At 40.5% G+C, this 22,656-nt stretch overlaps 1 protein-coding gene across 1 annotated transcript; it reads right to left on the bottom strand.

Annotated features, from left to right (window-relative positions):
* Positions 1–1,238: 1,238 nt before the first annotated feature.
* Positions 1,239–21,188, bottom strand: Znf367 (zinc finger protein 367). The gene is made up of 5 exons (XM_052156834.1): positions 20,717–21,188; positions 14,101–14,251; positions 13,701–13,820; positions 11,663–11,801; positions 1,239–3,755 (listed from the first exon to the last, which is right to left on the bottom strand). Exons 1-5 carry the CDS (start codon positions 21,104–21,106, stop codon positions 3,533–3,535), a joined length of 1,023 nt encoding a protein of 340 aa, XP_052012794.1. The 5' UTR covers positions 21,107–21,188; the 3' UTR covers positions 1,239–3,532.
* Positions 21,189–22,656: the final 1,468 nt, after the last annotated feature.

Here is a 22,656-nt window from a genome sequence, read left to right as displayed (position 1 = left end):
ATCTTTTTCTTCTCTAATTAACTCCACTAATACAGTTGAATGAAAACAAAAAATAAAAAAGGACGTGAGTGTCAAGATGGTTTGTTGTAGATAAAAGGAAGATATAGCCAGAGGCAGAGGCATCTGAACACGACCCCGAACCATGTCCATGTAAGGAGAGGCGGGGAGAGGGAAGTCAGGAGACCAAGAATCCAAAATGGCTGTATTACATAGGGAAAAGCAGTTGGGGTATGGGCAACCTAGCTTCTGACTGCAGAGTTCAGGGTAAGGGGCAGGGTATGCCAGTCAGGAGGATCCATGCAACAGGTAAGAGTTGAGGGGTGATGGAAAAACCTAGTGACCAGTTTGCTTTGATATGTTAATAGCCAACCCAGTTAGCTATTTGTCCTGGTTTGAGATCTAACATCAGTATATACATATGTGCACATATATGTATACAGATGCACTCACTCACCCCAGCACAGGAAGCCAGAGGTTTGACACTGGGATCTTTCCTTAGTCCTTCTCACCTTCCCCTATTTTGACTGAACCTAGAGCTTGGCGGTTCAGGTAGGCTGGCTGATAAGCGAGAGGGCCCCTGGGATCTACTTGTTTATGTGCCCAGAACTGGGGTTAGAGGCCTATACCACCCTGCCCAGCTTTTATGTGGGTGCTGGAAACCAAGTCCCAGTCCTCATGCATATGCAGCAAGCACTTGGCCCACTGGGCCATCTCCCCAGCCCCAGCATAATTTTAGCACTCTGATGAATGAAGGAAAATTAACATCCACAGTCCAGTCCAGTATTAATAAAGTACGTCTACAAAACCAGCACTGAGTAGGCAGATCTATTTAGTGAATTCCAGGCATGTAAGGATTACAAAGTGAGACTCTGTCTCAAATCATTAATTTTAAAGAAACAGTAATCCATAATATGCTAAAAAAAAAAAAAAAAACCCTGAAGGTTAGGTACATGTAGCTCAGTGGCAGGATGCTTGCATAGTGTATATGATACTCTGAAGTCAACCTGCAACCTCAAGAAAGCTATCTGAGACAAGCGAGATGAAGGATGTCAGGTTGTGGGTTGTTTCTATTTTTTGGATCTATCTAATCATCTGTATCATCTATCTATCTATCTATCTATCTATCTATCTATCTATCTATCTATTTATCTATCTATCTATCTAATCATCTATTATAGATTTTATATTTTTGATAAACAAATTATAAAAATTGCAAGAATGACTCATGTACTTTACGCTTTAAATTAAAATAAAATTTTATTCAAAGCATCTTTTAAAATTACAGCATGTTTATTAATATGCTGTTAACTCTGCAAAACTACAACTTAGCCATATGAAGCATAAAACACTTCAAAAATCTGAATGTAACCACATTTTTAAAACAAAAAGCAGTCATAACACACCTCAAATTTTAGATGCCAATGTATTTTGTCTAAGTACATAGCTTATATATATATATATAAAACCTTTAAAACATGGCCAATGGTAAGCAGTTGGAATAATTTCTTAAACTGTCCAATCGTACAAATAAGAAATTCTTGTGAATATTAACTACAATGGCTGACAAAAGTCAATTGGAGAAACAAAACAAGCCCTTACTTTTTGAAGGCCTTAAATCTTATCTGCGAATTGACTAATTGAATTTTTCAATTGTACTGCTGTCCTTAAGGTGAGTTGATCAGATTTAAAATTTCCTAAAGACTGATGAGTGCTGCGTTTTGGTTCATACACTCCCACTTATCTGAGGAAAATTCTAGAGAAAATATCAAACCCCAAACCAAGAATATTTAGATGCTATGTATGGTCTCTTATCATATTTATAAGTGCTCCAAGTTAAAATTCTACATACCAGATTACAGATAACATTCTTAGACCATTACAAATATAAATTCTCTCATTACAAAAAGCCCCTAAAGATCTGAAATTGACTGTACAGAGGAATTCCATTTTAAAGTATGTCCTCGTCATACACATTATTCTACCACAACTTCAGTTTCACATTGGCGCTTCTCAAGACATTTCTTACCTCCACTCTCCAAGGCTACACAATTTAACTACCTGTGTACTGCAACCACTGAGATTTTAGCCTACATTCTCAGTAATGTGTAATCTAAACTTGTAGGATGCTACCTCAAAAAAAGAAAAAAGAAAAGAAAAATTTTAAAAAAGGCACTGAGGAGCCCATTTTTCCTCCCATTACTTTGAAGTCTACAATTAAGAAGTCTATAAATCACTATGCTCTGCATATAATTTCATTCACCTTTTAACAAAAGCTCAAGTGATAGATTCCTGACTCCATAAAAGAGGTGGCTGCTCAGCCCCTAACATTCTATTCATGCCTTAGTACACAATGTGTTCAATAACTTCATCTATTTGGAGAAAATGGTTTTGAACCACCAGACAAGACACTTGCAGCTAAAACTATCTCAGAAGCCTGCATATTTGAGTAGCCAATATTTACTCAAGTGTTTAACTGATAGCTAAGTTTAGTGAACACAAAATAGCTTGGCATGTTATTCTGAAGTGAAGCAGAAAGGTGGCAATATGCACTGAAAATATAAATATGGAGGCTTCCATCCGCTAATAACGATAAACAAGCAGAACAATTAAAATTTAGTGTTTACTATCAAAAGACCTAAAACATTTCACTACAAAACAACCCTGCAGATGTCCCTTTTATTAATAAAAACACAAGTGCCAATCTCATTACAGGGCCCATAATAGATCTCACTGGTGTACACATACATGCACCAGTTGCCAGGTTACAATAGACTTTGCAAGATTAATCACTCAGGTCCAGCAGCTGAGCAATGTGCAAAAGTCCCCAGTCAACAAGCTGAGCGATGAGTGCTTTCTAAACATCAGCATTACAGTGAGTTAAAAAGCCCAGAAAGATGGAATAAGACTCATTTTATACCAATTTTAAAAACTAGTACCCATCTTACCAAGAGCCTCAAATACCTTTTTTCTTCCAAGTCCATAACTTATATCATCTTTCCAAATAGTTGACCTCCTGTTTCTATAGACTTATTGGCCATGCTATTTGCAATTTAAAAATATGTATTTTATACATATGTCTCACACTGTTCTGCTTCAGTGTTTACAGTACTGTCACACACACTAACATACACTGTTAAAATTGATCTTATAAATAATCTATTTCAACCTTCTTTGGCTATTTTTACCAATCTGTTTTTTCACACAAATGTCTTATTCACAAAGTGCTTCCTGTGAGAACTGCTTCCAATGAATGCATTAAACTTGCAAAACCTATCTTCCCACAACTTGTAGCTTCTACCCTGTAACTGCAGTCCATATTTACAAAATATTTTAAACTTTACATCAAATCTATTTCCGTATAAAAAAAAAAGTGCAATTCTCTCTCACCCCATCTGAGGCAACAACATTCTTCATAAGTTTCTACAGAATAGCAGCCTATGATAAGCAAATAAGGTGCTTAGCTTATGCCCAAGGATCTACTTTGTAAGTATGCTGGGCAGTACTTTTGTACAGTGAAGAGTCAGTATGGGGGCTACTGGCGGAGTGGTGCCCCTGTCAGATTGGCCAGCTCAATGAGTGCCAGAGCCCCATGCAGCCTCTCTCGTTGCTCCTGCAGTCGACGCTGGGCGCCATTTTTTTCATCGTCCTCCTCATCAGACTGGAGGTACTCCAGAGGGTCTTGCTGCTCCTGATCAGCCTTCTGAACTAGCTTGCCTTTTAGGGTAGGGGTACGTTGCTCTCTCATCTCCCAGTACCTGTGTAAAAGGCAAACATATTGTTTATATGGCAGATATCAGATTGCCAAGTATTTTCTTAGTGCTGGAGAGATGGTTCAGAGGTTAAGAGTACCTGGATTGGATTCCCAGGACCCACATGACAGTTCACAATTGTCTGTACCTTCAGTTCCAGGGGATCTGATGCTGTCTTCAGACCCCCATGAACTCCTGCACACAAATACACTCAGGTACAAACACAAAATACTTTAAAAAAAAATCGTTCACAAAAGATGAAGTACAAACAGTAAATAAACATGTATGTTTTACACTGATATCTCATCTTACTGACCCATTACATACTGACAGGAATATAAATAGCTCAGCCACTACTGAAATTTTGTGGAAGTTCATCAAAATACTCATGATGCAACTGCCATATGACCCAGATATCCCACACCCAAGTCAACAGACAATGGAGATATTTGTGCATGTAGTTCAGCACTGTTTACAGTGCTACCACTGTTCACAGTAGCCAAGCCTAGGTGAACAGATGATCAAATAAAGAAAATGTGGTATATAACATTGTTGTGACACATTCCAAGAATGAAGTAGAGTGAGATTTCTGAGTCCTTGTGATAAAACTCCAAAGAAAACCAAGCAAGAGTCTTGTGACCTCAGTTTCTTCAAAGACAAGGAATTGTTTTTGGATTATGCTTTTGTGCTCCTCCCAGGTGTAGTGGATAGAAGCGAGCTTACTTCAGAATATTCATTACAACAATTGCTATTTGTTTATATGTCTTTATGGAAAAACATGTTTATGCTATATGAGGCTTGTCCTTGTAATTGTACACTTTACGCTTGTGACTACTCTTAACTCTCAGAGTATATCTGACACTCAGAATAAAGTTGGCTATTGCATGAGACATTAGTTCACCTCATTGATTGGCTCCATTCTCCCAGGTCCCACCAAGTACACTGTAACAAGGACCCGGAGTCAGCTAGGAGATTAGAGAGTAAGAACCACGATCAAACTTATGCGTCGTTTTTTAAAAGAAAGAACACAAGTATTAAAATCACAACTATTAAATTGCTTGCAAATTGTTTATAATTATAATCACTTGTTTTCAGAGTAAGGAATTTTTTAAAAAAGATTTATCTATTTATTATATGTAAGTACACTGTAGCTGTCTTCAGACACTCCAGAAGAGGGAGTCAGATCTCATTACCGATGTCTGTGAGCCACCATGTGATTGCTGGGCTTTGAACTCAGGACCTTCAGAAGAATAGTCAGTGCTCTTAGCCACTGAGCCATCTCACCAGCCCCAGAGTAAGGAGTTTTAGATGTAGTATAGGACAGAGTCTGAAAGAATATTGAAAAGGCATAAAAAGAAGGCGAAAAGATCTCATTCAATTTAGGGTCACTTGGGCATTAATTTGGACTGTTATCAAAACACTTAAGGAATATATTAATCATGAGAAAGAAACGGTTAATTTCTTGCATGAATATGAACTGAATAAGTAAACCTTAAAATGGGTAAAAAAGGCAAAAAAAGATTTTCCCTGTTCAAACAAAATTCAAAGTAAAAACAGCTCCACCAATAACTATGCTGGTGATGTCTCACTCAGCCCCTTTACTAAAGCTTCCATCAGATGTGGATCATCCATTGCCTGAAAATGACCCAGAAGCATGGGGTGAGAAATTAGATAATCTAATTTTGAATTCTCTCCATTTTTTGATGAGGAATTAGGAGAGCTTAAGAAAAGTTAACTTTATAACCTAGGTAAGCCAGTGTACAGCAAGGAAATGAAATTCATTTACCAATTCCTCCCCAAGCCCCATGAGCTGTTTAGTATATTTCCAATGCACTAACCAATCTATTTAAAAGCCTAGAAGGAGAGTCAGTGTTGGCTAGTTCCCATATATTATCTCAAAAAGAAAAGAACTAGCTATTTGAAATCAGACTAAAAGAGGCAACTGTATATATCATGTGGATCCTTGACTGCCTTTAAACTTATTTTCCCCACAAAATCTCCTACAGGTATTATAGCACAAAAGGATGAACCTTTGTAATGGATTTTTTTACACCATAAGAACCATAACATAACTAACTGCTTATCTTCCTTTTCTTGTTCAATTAGTAAATTAGGGGAGGATCCAATGCTAACAATTATATTGATTCTTGTATTATATTACCCTAAACCAACTATCAATTTTTAAAAGCATTACAGAAGTCTATGGATTTTTTCTTTTTGCTGTTGATGTTTTCAAGACAGGATTTCTCTGTGTGGCCCTGGCTATCCTGTAACTAGCTCTGTAGACTAGGCTGGCCACAAACTTGGGAGATCTGTCTGCCTCTGCCTTTTGAGTACTGGGATTAAAGGCATGCTACCAACAACCCCAGCAGATTACTATGGGAGTATAGGAAATCATGGTCCAGCTGGCAATCTATGGGATTTTCTCGTATAAACTGAATTTGTGATTATAAAAAGTATCCAATCTTCTCCCATTCCATAGGTAGATACTTTTTTTATTGATGGTTCATCTAACAGTATGGGAGGGATTCATGTTCCAGATTGTCATTTATCTAGTAATACTTTTCTTCAGCCCCAAAAGGTAGAATTACCTGTTTTAATTCATCTATTATGGTTAATTCATAAAATCTTTGCAAAATAACTTTTATTCTCCGGATAGTTGTCATTTCTGAAGCTTACTGCTTCAGTCTGCTAACCTAGGCCTAGTCCTGGAGGCTTCTAGCCTCTGTACAATCTTATCTATGCCTAGAATTTTTCATTTTCTGAGACTTGCTGCGGAGTTAAGTTCATCCCTTTCTAGCTCTTTCTGAACTCTGGCTGGCTGGTTCAACTCAGCTGTTCTGGTTCAAACTCCTCTCCATGTTGATTCAATCTGGCTTTTCTCTCTCTGCCTCTCTTGAATTGCCCTGCTTAGCCTCAAAATAACTCTAGCAATCTGTTCTAATCTTTTAGGCCCTTCTCATTCTGTGGCTCGTTCTGTCTTCACGTGTCTAGCTTGTTCTCTCTTCAACCTGTTTCTGTAAAACTCTCCCAGTAAAACTGCCTCCTTCCTCTCTGCACTGCTCCTGTAAGTAGCTTCTCTCTCCTCTCCCTTCTAGTGAGAGTTGGTCATATCTTATTCTGTAAAATCCTTCTCTGATTTGCTACTGTCTGCCATTCAATTAGACATCCTTCTACAAACTAACTTTACTATCTTCATTGTTTGGGATTAAAGGTGTATGCTAAAGCTGAGACACACAAGTAGAAACAGCCTTTCAGTAAATGCTGTTCACAGTGTATGGTAGTTTAAATATACTTGGCCCATGGGAAGTGTTATTTTGAGGTATGGCCTTGTAAGAAGAAGCATGTCATTGTGGGGGGGTACACTCTTGAAATCCTATGTTCAAGCTCCACCCAATATGAAAAAAACCTCTTCCTAGCTGCCTGCTGAGGGAGTCTTCTCCTGGCTGCCTTTGGATCAAGATGTAGAACTCTTGGCTCCTTCTCCAGCACCATGTTTTCATGGTTCCTGCCATGATGATAGACTGAACCTCTGAAACTATAAGGTAGCTCCCAATTAAGTGTTGCCTTTATAAATAGAGTTGCCTTGGTAATGATGTCTCTTCACAGCAATGAAAACGAAAAATAAGGCACTGACATCAAATATCCTGTAACAACTCTTAAATATCATTTCAGATTCTGCTTATGTTGTAGGATTATTTCTAGCCAGACTCATTTTTGTGCATACTCTAACCTCCCTTGTTTATTGCAAAAAGAAATAAGCAAGCTGATGTTATTAACCTGCTCTATTTCTACTTCGCTATAAGAAAAATGGGAAGAGGTTTGCATCTGTCATTGCAGATGGATCCACTGAAACATTATAGATTCTTTGGCTCCTCCTGCCCCAGGCCATCAAGGATGGTGGAGGGCAAGGAGAAAGTGGAAGTCACTAGAAAGATAACAAAGCTCCAGCTAAAGGGCAAAAAGAGATATAAACTATATCCTACGTCATTTATGCCAGTCTGGGGTAAGATAAGGCCCTTTGCACCAAGGAAGAAGCAAACAGACAGAGCCCTATGTCACCTGAGAATCTCTTTCTGGCAATGCAAGCTGCTTTGGCCTATGCATCTTTGATAAGTGCCTCTGAGCTCATGTATTAGTCTTATGCTCCTTATCCTCCTTGCCCTTCAATTTGTAGATTGTATGGACCCAGTCCTGTTATCTTTCCTAATGAATAACTCTGTGACTGGACCTTGGGAATATAATAGACCTATTCATTCATCTGAAAAGGGGACCACATATAATTTTTCCTTGAATTTGAATAATTTCCCGTTTGCAAAGAACATAATATTATGCCAGGGCTATACAGAGAAACCCTGTCCTAAAAAAAAAACAAAAAAACAAAAACAAAACATAATATTGTGTTCCTAATAAAGGGCAAATATGGGCAAGAGACCAAAACAACTACTCTTCTCAGTTTCTTTTCAAGCTAGTCTCTAATAGTATTGAGCATAGTTTTGATTCCTATTTTTAGGAGCAGAGTATTAGACAATACTTTCACTATTCTAAAATTATTCATAATGTTTATAATGTGTTTGTTTAAAGGATATTCATGCATCAAATGACAATTTATCCAAAACATCTCAAATTGAAACTTCTCTGGATATCCTTCCTTTAAAAAATTCAGAACATGGTGCTAGAATGAAGTCACGTGAGATTTCTTGAGTGCTAATGAGAAAACGCCAAGAAACCAAGACAGAGTCTTAATTTTTTTGTTTTTTTGTTTTTCGAGACAAGGTTTCTGTGTAACACTGGCTGTCCTGGAACTCTTTGTGTAGACCAGGTTGGCCATAAACTCAGAGATTCATCTACCTCTGCCTCTCAAGTGCTGGGATTAAAGGCCTATGCCACCACCACCACCACCACCACCACCACCACCTAGCGAGGCTTAAGATCTCAGTTTCTTCAAATACACATGCTTTCGTGCACCTCCCAGGTGTAGTGGACAGGAGTGAGTTTACTTCAGATTATTCATTACAACTAGCTATTGTTATTTGTTTATATTGCCCTTGTGATTATACACTTTACTTATGTTACTCCTCTTAATTATCAGAGTATAAATTGTCTGATGCTCTGAATAAAGTTAGTTATTGCATGAGATTTCAGTTATTTATTGCCTCTATTTATTGCCTCTATTCTCCTAGGTCCCATCATAGTAAACAATACATAATGGATTTTATTCAGCCGTAAAGAACAAAATTGTGTAGTCACAGAAAGATAAATATCACATTTTCTCTCATTTGTGGATTTCAGACTTTATATAGCCTCATTAAATTATTTATTTATATGTTATGAAAGTAGAAATAAGACTGTGGGAATGAAGGGGACCAGGAGGAAAGAAGGACACGAGGGTTGCTGTGATCAAAGCACTTGCTAGACTTGCATGTATTTTATGAAACCCATTACAATATCCAATGAATATACACTAATAAAAATGAACTTTTGTTAAAGTAGTTCCTTAGTAAGTAATGTTTTTCTGTGACTATTCAGAGGTAGTACATGGGAGTCCCATTTATACAGGGAACTTAGACTAGGAGTAAAGATTCCTGTTCATGTGTCTATAATCAGACACTTGCTGTTTTAGACTTCCCACTGCATTCTCTAATCATGTTTGCCATTACATTATATGGTGCCCTGGTTATGTAGTAACTCAGAGGTAGAACATCTGCATAACATGTATCAATCCCCAACACAAGAAACAAACAAACAAAAGACCCCTACCTTTATTTATACCTACATTATGTATGAGTGAACCTTAGGAACCTACCTAACACATCAGGCCCTCATCAGAAGCTTCAGAACCATAGGGGGAAAAGCCCTTTTATTTAACAAAATAATGGTTTTTGTTTTTTCAAGACAGGGTTTCTCTGTATAACCACCACTACCAAGCTTTGTGGTTTGGGGGTGTGTGTGTGGGTGGGGTGGGGAAGGCAATGGTAACTTTTGATGGGATTAAACATTAAACCAATGAAATAAGACCAACAGATAGGTATGGAGGCAGGCAGGTCTCCAAGTTGAGGCCAGCCTGGTCTCAGAGTGAGCTCAGAACAGGAATGGCTACACAGAGAAACCCTGTCTGGAAAAACAAAAACAAACAAACAAAAACAAAAGAAAAAAGAAATATGACCAAGAAAGTAATGTCAATAATACACTTTATCCAAAAAATTTAACATTAGTTTTAATTCTAGCTTAGTCTTATTGTAGCCACTTGATAAGTCACAAGAGAAAATGTAAATATCCACTCACTAGGTGTCTAAAGTGCTTATTTAAATAAGTGTCACCATATACAAGTGCCAATATAAAGCCTTGTATACTAATGCTCATAGCCTTATTTAAAATACTAAAAGCAACTCAAACATCTATCAAAGGATGACGACTAAACAAGCTGATGTAAAGCTACACAATAAATTAGTATCCTGAAATAAAGGAATGGATTGTTGAAACAATCAATATGCGTGAACCTCAAATGATGATTCTGAGTTAAAGCAGCCATTTGATAACATTTCTATAAAGCCCTAGAAAATACAAATTAGTTTATGGTCCCAAAGATCAGTGCTAGCTGGAAGCAGTGCAGTTAAGAGGTGCTATAAAGGGCCGGGTGATGGTGGGCCACACCTGTAATCCCAGCACTCTGGGAGGCAGTGGCAGGCGGATTTCTGAGTTCGAGGCCAGCCCAGTCTACAGAGTGAGTGCCAGGACAGCCAGGGCTATACAGAGAAACCCTGTCTCGGAAAAAAAACCAAATCCAAAGAACCAAAAAAAAAAAAAGAAAGAAAGAAAGAAAAAAAAGGTGCTATAAAGGAACATGAGGAACCTGGGATGACAGATACATCCATTACTTTGACTATGGTGGTTCTATGATGTAGACAAAAATGTCACATGTATCAAACTGTACACTTTAATACAACCTATACATCAATAATACTCAACAAAGCTTTTTAATCTTTGTTGAGGGATTAAAGGTACATGCCTTTAATCCCGGCAGATCAGAGGCAGAGACAGATAAATCTCTGAGTTCCAGGGCAGCCTACTACATAGCAAGTTCTAGACCTGCCAGGACTACACTGTGAGACTCTGTTTACAAATAAATAAAATACACCTGTATCACTTTAGGAAATCTATCTCACCACACTAGGAATATTGGCAGTACATAAGAAGCATTAAATGAACTGTTAAGTTCAGTATAACTTGAGGACTAGAACAAGAGAAACTTGACAGGTCACTGGGGCTTTGAGTACTACAGCAAGGGTTTGGGTTCCACACTCAGGAATCTATCTATAAAGTGGGTCCCAGACTTTGTTCTAGGAGTTCCCAGGGAAGGTCAAGTAAATCTTTCCTCAAATGATATTTAGCCCAAGTAAGAAAAAAAGATGAGCAGAATGAATAAAGGAAGAAGTGAGGCCTCCAGCCAAGAGCAGAGAAGTCTGAAACAACAGTGACATGGTTATCAATAAACACCTGCCCACTGTGACACAGCTATCGGGAAGAGCTGTAGCAGCACAATAAGGGACCCAACAGCACTACAGAGAAACTTCAGTGATGTTAACAAACAAGTTTTTAAGTCAAATATTCTCAGAGAAAGATTTTTATGCTGATCTCCTTGTTGCCATGATTTGCAAATTCATGAGTGTTCCATATTTTTCTATACTGAAACAAAGAAAATTAAAAACACTGGGCTTGGGGCACACAAACTATTATTTCTGTTGCACACGGATCCCAAGCACTCATAACAACTCTACAGGAAATTAAAGATTATTCTGAACCATTTTATAAAGCATACCTAAGTAATTTACTTAAACTTAAAGAATTCTCAAACTCTAACATAAACCCAAGCCCCAAAGACATCCTGAGAGACCATACACAAACAGCCTTACTTTGCCAGCCACTCAGCAGCAGCCTTGTTGTCTGTAGACTGGTGTTTGCTGAGTGTGTCTGTTGGCTCTTCTCTCTTCAGCCGGGCATAAGGGTGCTTTGGACAATGGCGGTTTGCATGGGTGAATCTGCTTAGGCAGCCTTTAAAACACAGAAGGAAATGCTCACCACCAGAACGTGAACATTCACACATACAAAATATGTCCAGCTTCAATATATACAAAGGAAGGCAGAGAGATGCTGAATTCTCTAACCATACAAGCTTCTATCGTTACATCCATGGAATCCAATGCCCCCCCTTAAAAAAAAAAAATATATATATATATATAAAAATATATATAAGATTTATTTATGGGCTGGAGAGATGGCTCAGCGGTTAAGAGCACTGTCTGCTCTTCCGAAGGTCCTGAGTTCAAATCCCAGCAACCACATGGTGGCTCGCAACCACACGGTGGCTCACAACCATCAGTAACAAGATCTGACTCCTTCTGGGGTGTCTGAAAACAGCTACAGTGTACTTACATATAATAAATAAATAAATCTTTAAAAAAAAAGATGTATTTATTTAGTGTATGTGAGTATACTGTAGCTGTCTTCAGACACACAAAAAGAGGATATCAGATCCCATTACAGATGGTTGTGAGCTACCATGTGGTTGCTGGGAATTGAACTCAGAACCAGTGTTCTTTACCGCTGAGCTATCTCTCCAGCCCCCACAACACCCTATGCCCTTTCTAACCATGGTGCACATATACACATATGGTAAACACATACTCATAAGATAAATTTTAGATACTAGCAAAACAAGGGTTTTCTAATGAGTCAGGCATGGTGTTACACATCTTTGATTCTGGTATTCAGGAGGCAGAGACAGGTGGATTTCTTTTGAGTTTGAAACCAGCCTGGTTTAATAGAAAGTTCCAGGCCATGCAATACTACACAGTGAGACCCTGTTTCAGAAAGAAACAAAAAAGTTTCCTCTCATATGTGGAAACTAAAAATAAATAGCCTGTAAACATTTATAAGATTTAAAATAAAGGGAAAAAAACCTACAAAAAAGGGGGACAGGACTATATTGAAATGTATGTGTGTGTGTATGTGTGTGTGTGTGTGTATTTATACTTTTTTGGAAATTGTGATTAAACCAACCAACCAACCAAAAAACCAACCAACCAACCAACCAACCAACCAACCAACCAACCAACCAACCATTTAAGAGGGCCAGCAAGATGGCTCACTGAGTAAAGATGTTGCCACCAAGCCTGATAACCTAAATTTGATCCCTAGAATGTAAGTCCCCTTATTGCCACACACTCAAATTGATGGATGTAAAAATGGGTCCTTTTAAGAAAATATACACGGGGCTGGGGAGATGGCTCAGAGGTTAAGAGCACTGACTGCTCTTCCACAGATCCTGAATTCAATTCTCAGCAACCACATGGTGGCTCACAGCCATCTGTAATAAGAGCTGATGCCCTCTTCTGGTGTGTCTGGAGAGACAGTATACTCACATAAAATAAATAAATCTTTAAAAAGAAAAGAGAAAAAGAAAAGATACACTTACTCTAGTTAAATAGTTTACCAACCAAAATAAAAGCCTACTTCAAAGGTTACATTTATTATGAATTTTTCCACTTTTTTTTTTTTTGGTTTTTTCGAGACAGGGTTTCTCTGTGGAGTCCTGGCTGTCCTGGAACTCACTCTGTAGACCAGGCTGGCCCCTGCCTCTGCCTCCCAAGTGTTGGAATTACAGGTGTGCACCACCACGCCCAGCTTTTTTTTTTTTTAAATTTTTCCACTTCTTAAAGCTTGGGCTGGTTGTGTAGCTCAATGAGAATATTTTTCTACCATGTGTAAAGGTGTGGGCTCAATCCATAGCTAGGGGATAGGGAGCTTAAGTTTTATAAAAGCTTATCAAAATTTTTCTCTTATCAAAAGATCTAAGTAAATCTATCAGCTGATTACTAAAACTCTAAGTAAACTTACTCTAACTACTAGCTGGTTACTAGCTATTTCTAAAATATCACCTTAACACCATACCATTTTCTGAACAGACAAAAGGCTTCTCTCCGGTGTGAAGACGTTGGTGGGTTTTGAGCTGTCCACTTTGAACAAAGGCTTTTCCACAGTCTGGATAGTCACACAGGTAAGGTCTCTCACCTAAGATAGACATCATAAATCAGACATCAGGGAGCAAGAAGGGGCAGGAGGAAAATCCTCTTCACGTAAGTCAGAACCCACCATTCCCCACCAAAAAGCAACTGAGTACAGTGGCTGATTTTTAAAACTTCAAAGTAATAGTGGCAATATAAGAAAATATAAGGCAATTTATATGAACATTATTAAACCTAATTAAATAACATTAATTCGCAAATTAAGTACTAAATCAAGTTTTAATCAAGTATCACATCTAGCCATTTCTACAACATTGTCATCTTACCTGTATGAGTCCTTTTGTGAGCCTGGAGTGATTTCTCCCTCGGAAATACCCTGTTACAGATGTTACAGCGAATCCTGCTAGATGAATGCTCTCCTTCATTTATTAAATCCCGAACAGTGTCTGCTCTGGGCCTTCCACGTCGGATTCCATCCTGTTAACATTGTTTATAAACTTTAATATAATTTCCTGGAATCATTAAAGCAGCATAAGACACAAACTGAATAGCATCAGCAAGAACTGTAGAATTAGTGGCTCTAGTACCCCACCTCTCTACAGATAACAGAAAACTACTAAAATCAGCAGTCTTAACTCCAAAAATACTAAATCAGCAAACACCCCTAAAGCACTTTCACTTGTCCATTCTTTTTTTTACCTAGTAGCAAATCTTCAAAAGGTTTCTGTTCTTAGTGTGTTCCCACTTGCAGAGAACCTATTCTGCTATGACCTGGGGGACTGACACAAGGCACTTATCTTTACCTCATCTAATCTAGATTATCTCTCAGGACATAAGACTATTTAGAAGGCATTGTTCACAAACAACTTGCTGCTCTTTAAACCAAAAAATTGGGTTCACCTAAAGCAAGCAGACATAGGAAAAGCCTGTGGGAAAGTCAGGGAGAAGATTTTACAGAAAATGAAGCATGTGCCTCAGTAAATCCTGAACCCAGTCAGAAGCTCTACCCAAAGAAAGTGGAGGCTATGGCAGAGATGGCAACAGCTGGGTAAGGAAAACAAAGTGTGTGTCCTGTCCGTGCTCCCAACCCCACCCCCTGCTCTAATAAGGCATTTGCCTATGCCAGTGGCCTGGAGCTTCATCTTAATATTCTGCACTAAAAAGGGACATCAATAAGAGGAGATAGATGAGCTACACAGAAGTAGTTTTAACAGGCTTACCCACTGAAGCTAAGGTAATTCAAAATACATTCTTATAAGTTTAAAAGACAAATAAAAAAGTTCAGGGTACACTTCAAAATATTAATTTAATATTACATAAATTAAAAAAAAAACTGAGAAGGCCACACATGTAGTTGTAGTTGTACAAGCCTTTGATCCCAGTACTTGGGAGGCAAAGGTAGGTGGGGTTCGCTGAGAGTTCAAGGCCAGCCAAGACTTTACAGCAGAAACCTTGTCTTTAAAAAAAAAGAAACAACAAAAAACATCAAGAAGCTATTATGACATATGCCTGTAAATCCCTGCACTGAGGAGCTGAGGCAGGATGATTGCAAGTAAGTCTGAGGTCTGCCTGGGCTACAAAAACCAATTTGAGGACAGTCTGAGCTACATAGTGAGTCTACCTCAAAAAACAAGTAAAAAAAATCCCAAGACAACTTGAATAGCTAATAGCGTAACAACATGGTCACAAATGTATTACACTTATTTAATATTCAAGCAAACGAGTAAACTGGGAAGTCTGTACTATCTTCTCTAACCTAAAATAAGCATTTTTTTTTAAAAAAATTCCTTTTATGTTTTCCAGGTAAGTTGTTACATCCATAGGTTATATGAAAAAAAGGACAATGCTACTAGTGTTACGCACAGCTAAGAGATGTCACTGTTCTCCATATAAAAAACCTATAGGTTTCCAAAGCTTAAATCTTAGCCTTATACCTATCTAACCAAATCTCTTTCAGTAAAATTTTTCTCTTTGAAAGAAGTTCATGCCAGGAATGGTAGCACACATATTTAACTCCAGTGCTATGGATCTGTGAATTTAAAGCCAGCCTGGTCTAATGAGTGAGTTCCAGGACATCCAGGGCTACACAAAGAAACCCTGTCTCAAAAAATAAACAAACAAACATACAAAAGAAAAAAAAGAAAAATTAAATTACCCACTATTTTCTTTGATACCAGAGAAAAATAAAACATGCCAAGTTGTAAGAGATGCACAAATTGTGTGTGTGTGTGTATATATATATATATATATATATATATATATAAATTATAGGCATAAATACAACATACTTGCCACATGTAGGTAATAATAGTTAAATAAATGCATTCTTTTAATTAAGGAAAAAGATTGGAAACAATCATCTAATGTTCCAAAAAAATGAGCTGTATCTATATATGTGTGCATGCCTGTGTGTGCATATCTAGAAGCCAGAGATCAATGTCAGGTGTCTCCTCTCTCTCCACCATATTTTTTGAGACAAGGTCTCTCACTGAACCTAAAGCTCACCATTTCTACTAGGCTGGCTGGCCAGAGGCCTTGAGATCTGCTTGTATTTCTATACCCTCACTCTTTCTCTCACTGTGTTTATAGATGTGCTTCAGACGGTTTTTATGTGGATGCTGAATGCTAAAGCTCTAAACTCAGGCCTTCATGCTCATGTAGCAAACATTTTGGATCCTGAGCCATCTCACCAGCCCCAATATTACTTGAACAGGCCATTCTCATTTTGATCTTTTTTGTTGTTGTTGTTGTTTTGTTTTTTGGATTTGGTTTTTTCTAGACAGGGTTTCTCTGTATAGTCCTGGCTGTCCTGAACTCACTCTGTAGACCAGGCTGGCCTCGGACTCAGAAATCCACCTGCCTCTGCCTCCCAGAGTGCTAGGATTACAGGTGTGAGCCACCACTGCCCGGCTCATTTTGATCTTAACAAGAAAAAAAACATGTCTCTAGGCATGTTCATCAGCATCCAATAATTTTATCTGCAGACTGAAGGACAAATCTTGTCAAGACTACTGACTCAAAGAAAAAAACAATGTCAACATGAAATTTTGGATGATTACACCACTAAAAACTTTTGCATACAGAATCTCCCAACCTCTAGACAATAGAGGTAATTATATGAATATATATGATTATATGAAGACAGAAGACCTAAAAAGTCCTTCAATGTTTTTGACAAATTCAAATAAAAGGCCTAACTTAGCATTTCTATTGTGTAATAAGACACCATAAGCCATAGAATCAAGCCAGTAAACAGCATTCTTCATGGCCTCTGCATCAGGGCCTGCCCTCCAGGTTCCTGTCTTGCCTTCCCTCAGTGATTCCTTCCAAGTTGGTTTTGGTCATGATGTTTTATCACAGCAATAGAACCTATCTAAGATAAAGTAAAATAAATCAGGAAGGAGGAGAAAAAGGAAGAAGAAAAAGAAATAGCAGCAGCAGCAGATGATGATCTTCAGAAATGTTTGTGAGCCTTGATGAGGGAGTATGAGTCATATATTCCTCCTCACATTTGGGTCTGGATCCAAACTCCCTATGCTGCTCAGATCTGCTTACTTCCCACCTGATCTGTATTCACAACTTTCCAAGTCTCTACTTCAATACTCAATGTCAAGCTATGTGCCTTTATATAAAGCATCTCAACTGATATGGATAAGCTATAAATAAGTTATATATACTTATATCAACTTAATATTTTAAAAGTTAATCTCTAAAAGTCCATTTACATGTGTGCATATGGGAACAATATAATCTAGAGTAAGAACAAGAGTTCTGCTGGAGTCAGAAGTTCTGCTACCTGTCATTTGACCTTTATCTTGGGGACTCTTTTTCTCATTCTCAGCAGGTAAACAATATTTGATGAATTAAAAAATCCAGAGTGCTCAATAGACAGCCTGGTAGTTTAATCCTAACATTACAAAGTGCCCACTCACTGGGCAGTGGTGGCGCACACCTGTAATCCCAGCACTCTGGGAGGCAGAGGCAGGAGGATTTCTGAGTTTGAGGCCAGCATGGTCTACAGAGTGAGTTCCAGGACAGCCAGAGCTATACAGAGAAACCCTGTCTTGAAAAAACCAAATCCAAAAAACCAAAGTGCCCACTCAATTCCAGGTAATAAATGGTAGCTACTATGCTAACAGAATAAGTGTTTCTTTTCTTTCTTTTTTTTTTTTTTTTTTTTTTTTTTTGGGAGGGTGTTCAAGATAGGGTTTTTCTGTGTAGCCCTGGCTGTCCTGGAACTCACTCTGTAGACCAGGCTGGCCTCGAACTCAGAAATCCGCCTGCCTCTGCCTCCCAAGTAGAATAAGTGTTTCTATGATGATCAAAGTCACAATATACAAATCAATTATGTGAAAGACTATAGGCAATCTAGATGTTGGATATTAAAAGTGGATACAGGTCAGGCAGGGGCAGGCTTTGTGCCCTACAGCATCCATCATGAATGCAGTCTGAGCAGGGAGTACAGGGGCACAGACATCAGGATACAGTACCCAGGAAGACAAGGATGCTAGAGCTGTTCTTGATCTCTCCTAAAATTCAACCACAAAAGATAATGTTATATATACAAATAGTGCTAAGTGATCTTGAAATGAGGGTCCAAAACATGCTAGCAGGTGATCGACATTCTTTATCCACTCAGTGTAGGGTAAGGACAAACAAAAGAACAGCAGAAAGCTGACATAGGGTGTGTACAACTCAGATGTTAATACCTCCCCTGGGAGTCATAGCAACAAGCAGAAATAAACATTGCTCTCACTCACAGCTGTTAGTGCCTCAGAGTGAAATAATGAAGGGTGATGGGAGCACTCCTGACACTGGCTACACTATACACTTATCTCCTGGAAAGAGCAGACTCAGCAGTCAAGCATCATCACTCACCCAAAGCCTAGATCATCACCGTAAGAACTTTTGAGTCAAAACAACGTAAAGGGGGCTGGACTCCCTCTCCCTCTTTACACCAACAGCATCTTGACCATAAATAAAGTCATTTTCTCAAATAAAGGCATATTCGTGTTCTCTAGTTTAGAATCTTAGGATTTAGATGAACTTCTGGAGTGACACTTGAATCACTTCACTAATTAAAAAACTAGACTCTTATCAAATCAATTCTGAAAATTAAGTGTTCTATGAGAAGGGGAAAATATACATACATATCAGCCCTTTCATTTCCACATTACTTCTGGTATATTTCCCTTTGAAAGAGGTAAAAATGTAAAAATAAAACTCAAGCTTATGCACTATGAGAACATTTACACAGATCTATGTAAAGATAAGTCTGATTCAAGCCAAAAAAAAGCACACACCTATGATTAAGCCAGCTTGGTCTACAGATTGAGTTCCTGGACAATCAAGGCTACACAGAGAAACCCAGTCTGGAAAAACATAAATACAAAACATTGGTTCTCACCCTATGGGGCCGAGACCCCTTTGGGGGTTAAACGACTCTTTCACACGGATCACCTAAGATCATTGGGAAACACAGATATTAACATTATGATTCATAACTGTAGCAAATTTACAGCTATGAAGTAGCAACGAAAATAACTTTATGGTTGGGGTTACCACAACTGGAGCTGTATTATTATAGGGATACTGCATTAGGAAGGTTGAGAACCACTGATTTACAATGGCTTTTTTTTTTTGATAATCCAAAAATCAAATTGAGTTAAAACTAAGATTAAATCATGGGCAAAGGGAGCAGAGAGATGGCTCAGTGGTTAAAAGCACTCGTTGCTCTTTCAAAGGACTTGAGCTAGATTCCCAGCACCCTCAAAGTGGTTCATAAAACTAACTTCAGTTTCGGGCATACACATGTGCAGACACATAAATTAACTACAACTTTAAAAAGTCAAATACAAAAACCTTCCACCATTTAACTGCACAATGTATTTTCTAAGGACTAAAAAATTAATACAAAAGTTATAGATATATCTAAAGTACCTAAGATGACATGTTAGGAGGGGATACCTAAAGCCAGCAACAATAGCTATTCCTTACACCAACACAGGTACTACGTAGTACTAACATCTCTACCGTTCTTTCAAATATGCACTGTGGTGCAAGTTTCAACTTTACTGCTCTATAATAATACCACTAGTTAAGTACCTACTTCTTCACCCAAAAATTTCAACATTCTGGCTACTGACCATACATAATGTCACCAAACTTGCTTCAATTTATAAACTAAGCATCCCTTAATCCGCTGGGTAATTTGCTACTCTTGTAGCAAATTATGTTATTCAGGCATTCAACCAACAAAAGAAAACTGCGTATTTATCTTGCAATAACATTTATTCGACACACAGATTTACCGATACTTTCTTGAGCATTGATGAATGTAAAGTAGTAAGTCTAGCCCCATAAACACAGTCCGGGGTCCTTCCGAGCAGTCACTGTGTACCAACACTTCCACTAGCTAGCTAGCTATACATAGTTTTCAGGAAGACGCTTTAACAACCCCCCACCCCCCAACCCTCAGCAGCTCAGGATGTGAAGTGTATAGTAGGACGTCGCTAGTCTTGAATTCCAGCACTCGGAAAAGTGGAACTCTGATAGTCCCAGGCCAGTCAGGGACACAGAAAGCTACCTAGCCCCCGCACCAATATAGGCTGGAGCCAAAAGTTCACAACCTTTCTTTCCACATCTAAGGCCGAGGCTGCGCGGCTAGAAGCACAGCAGTGCAAGGCATCTGGACACAGCGAGCCTCCCCCTCATCATCCCGCTGCACCTGCTGCCCTCAGACCAACCTTCGCGCCGCACCCATCACATGACCGCCTTGCGCCCCCCCCAAAAGTCCGGTTTTGGCGCGCGGCAGTGACGTCAGCGTCCTGTCAGCCACCGCCCCCGCCACCCCGCTTTTCCTACCCGGCCCCGCCCCGCTAGCGAGCCGCGCCGTTAACGGGCCCCAGGCGGCCCCGTGCCTTGGCCGCCCGAGCCACTCACCTTGAGGTGGCCGCTGTCTGGGCTGCTTGCCTCCTCCTCGTCCTCCCCGCCCGACACGGCGGCCACCGAGGCGGAGGACGGCGGCGCACCCCGCAGCGTCGGGAGTTCAGCCGCCGCGGGCAGTCCGGCCGAAACGACTCCGCCCGCCGCCCCCGGGCTGAGCGTCACGTTATGCGCGTTCTCACCCCAGCGCCACGGGTACACCATGAAGTCGCTGAAGCCGGGGCTAGTGGGGACGAGCGGCGGCGGCGGCTCGGGCTCCCCAACGCTGCTGCACGGAGGCGTTGCCGGCGTGGTCCTGATGACCGATACCAATACGCGCTTCGGGGAGTCGTGGCAGAAGATGACCGGCGGCGGCTCCGCCATGGGTGCCGGGGCGCCGCGGATCATGCTGGCTCGTCTGCAGCCCTCGCGCTCTCGGCCCGAGCTTGCCTTGCTCGCCCGCGCTGCTACGTCTCGGCGCCTTACAGCCGCCGGCTCATGGCAGGCGGCTCCGGACGATCAGGCTGCAGCAGCGTTGCTGACAGGAAAACGGGACGCGAGGCGCCGAGTCCCCTTGAATAACAACCTGCCACCGCGGTCCCTACTTCGGCTTTTCCCGCGTTACATTTCGCGCCTGGGCGGAACCAGTCACCGCGAGGACCTTGCGGCTGGCCACCGCGACGATTGACAGGTCGCGAGAGCCAATAGCCGGGTCCAGGCTGTGTTCCGTCCGGAGGGGGCGGAACCAATTCGAGCGCGGGTCCTTTCTGCCACGTCATTGGCCGCCGCTCTCATACTTTTTTTTTTTTTTTTTTTTTTTTTTTTTTTTTTTGTCTTGAGGGCCAACACTGTTCGAAAGTCTGTAGGAGCGCGCGTCTCGTTCAGACACACCCGTCGGGAGCCCCACCCTGGCACTCCTGCAAAGGTGGGGGGAAGAAGGAGGCTGTTGATTGGAGGAGCTGCGGGAAGGGGCGTGGTGGTTGATGGTGGGCGGGGCGGGAATACTGGGTTCCGCCCCCACCAAAAGAAGAAGGGTCGAAAAGAGGGTAGGAGTTTGCAGATTGGAGAAGTTGGTGGGGAGCAGTGGTGGTCACTGCTGGGCAAGAGGGCCCTCCCCATCGCTCTACCCAACCTCTACCCCCTCCCTAACCCTAACGCTGTGGCTATAGGGCGCTTTCCGCGCGCAGACAGTTTAAAGGGCTGAGGCCGCGCCTGTCCCTCCCCTCCCTCCGCTGAGCTACGCGCCAGCAGGGCACCGGTTCTTTTGTTTTTGTTTTGAGACAGGGTCTTTACACAGCCCTGGCTGCCCTGGAACTCCCTCTGTAGGGACCAGGAGGTCCTCGAAGTCAGAGATCCCGTGAGCCCCCCCCCCCCCCCCGCGCCCATTCCCAGTGCTGGGACTAAATAGGTGCGTCACCACGCCTGCCTAAGGGCATGGGTTCTTAATGGAGTCCCGTGACCAGCCTTGCTTCAGGGTTCCCTGACTCCTGGCGCTTGCTGCCTGACTCAGAACCGCGGTGGGGCGCACCAGCGACCACTCGCACATTAGGCAGCTCCCGGTCGGCCAGACTTGCCTGCAGTGTTTCCCAGGCAGTCTGATGCTGGTAGCGGTTCAAAGATTTTTTTAAATCTATTTAGCGGCTAAAGGATAGAACTGGTAACGAACTCATTTGCTTGCTGTGTTTCCCAGGCAGCCTGTTCCTAGTAGAGGTTCAGTAAAGGTTTTTATATCCAGTGGTTAAGCGATATCCAGTGGTTACGCGATAGAACTGGTAACTAAACTCCATCAAATACAAAGCTATACCTATATTTCGCCACCAGAGTTTTGTTTTAGAGGCAACTGCCTAAGTTAACAAAGCAGCCAATAGTGTGGGCCTTATTTTTAACTACATCTTTATTTTGGGTAAATAAACTATACCTAGCAAGATACCTAAATCATTTGACTAAATAAAAAGTAA

The sequence above is a fragment of the Apodemus sylvaticus genome, chromosome 14 (genome assembly GCF_947179515.1).
Source record: "Apodemus sylvaticus chromosome 14, mApoSyl1.1, whole genome shotgun sequence".
NCBI classification, from domain to species: Eukaryota; Metazoa; Chordata; class Mammalia; order Rodentia; family Muridae; genus Apodemus; species Apodemus sylvaticus.
Note: the sequence above shows the minus strand (reverse complement) of the source record. Positions and strands in the feature narration are given on the sequence as shown.

Coding starts and splice junctions, on each gene's coding strand:
- Znf367 (XM_052156834.1), bottom strand. CDS start 21,106: ATGATCCGCGGCGCCCCGGCACCCATGGCGGAGCCGCCGCCGGTCATC. Junction 14,252..20,716: donor CAGACAGCGGCCACCTCAAG/GTGAGTGGCTCG, acceptor CAATGTTAACAG/GATGGAATCCGACGTGGAAG. Junction 3,756..11,662: donor GCTGCTGAGTGGCTGGCAAA/GTAAGGCTGTTT, acceptor CCTTTTACACAG/GTACTGGGAGATGAGAGAGC.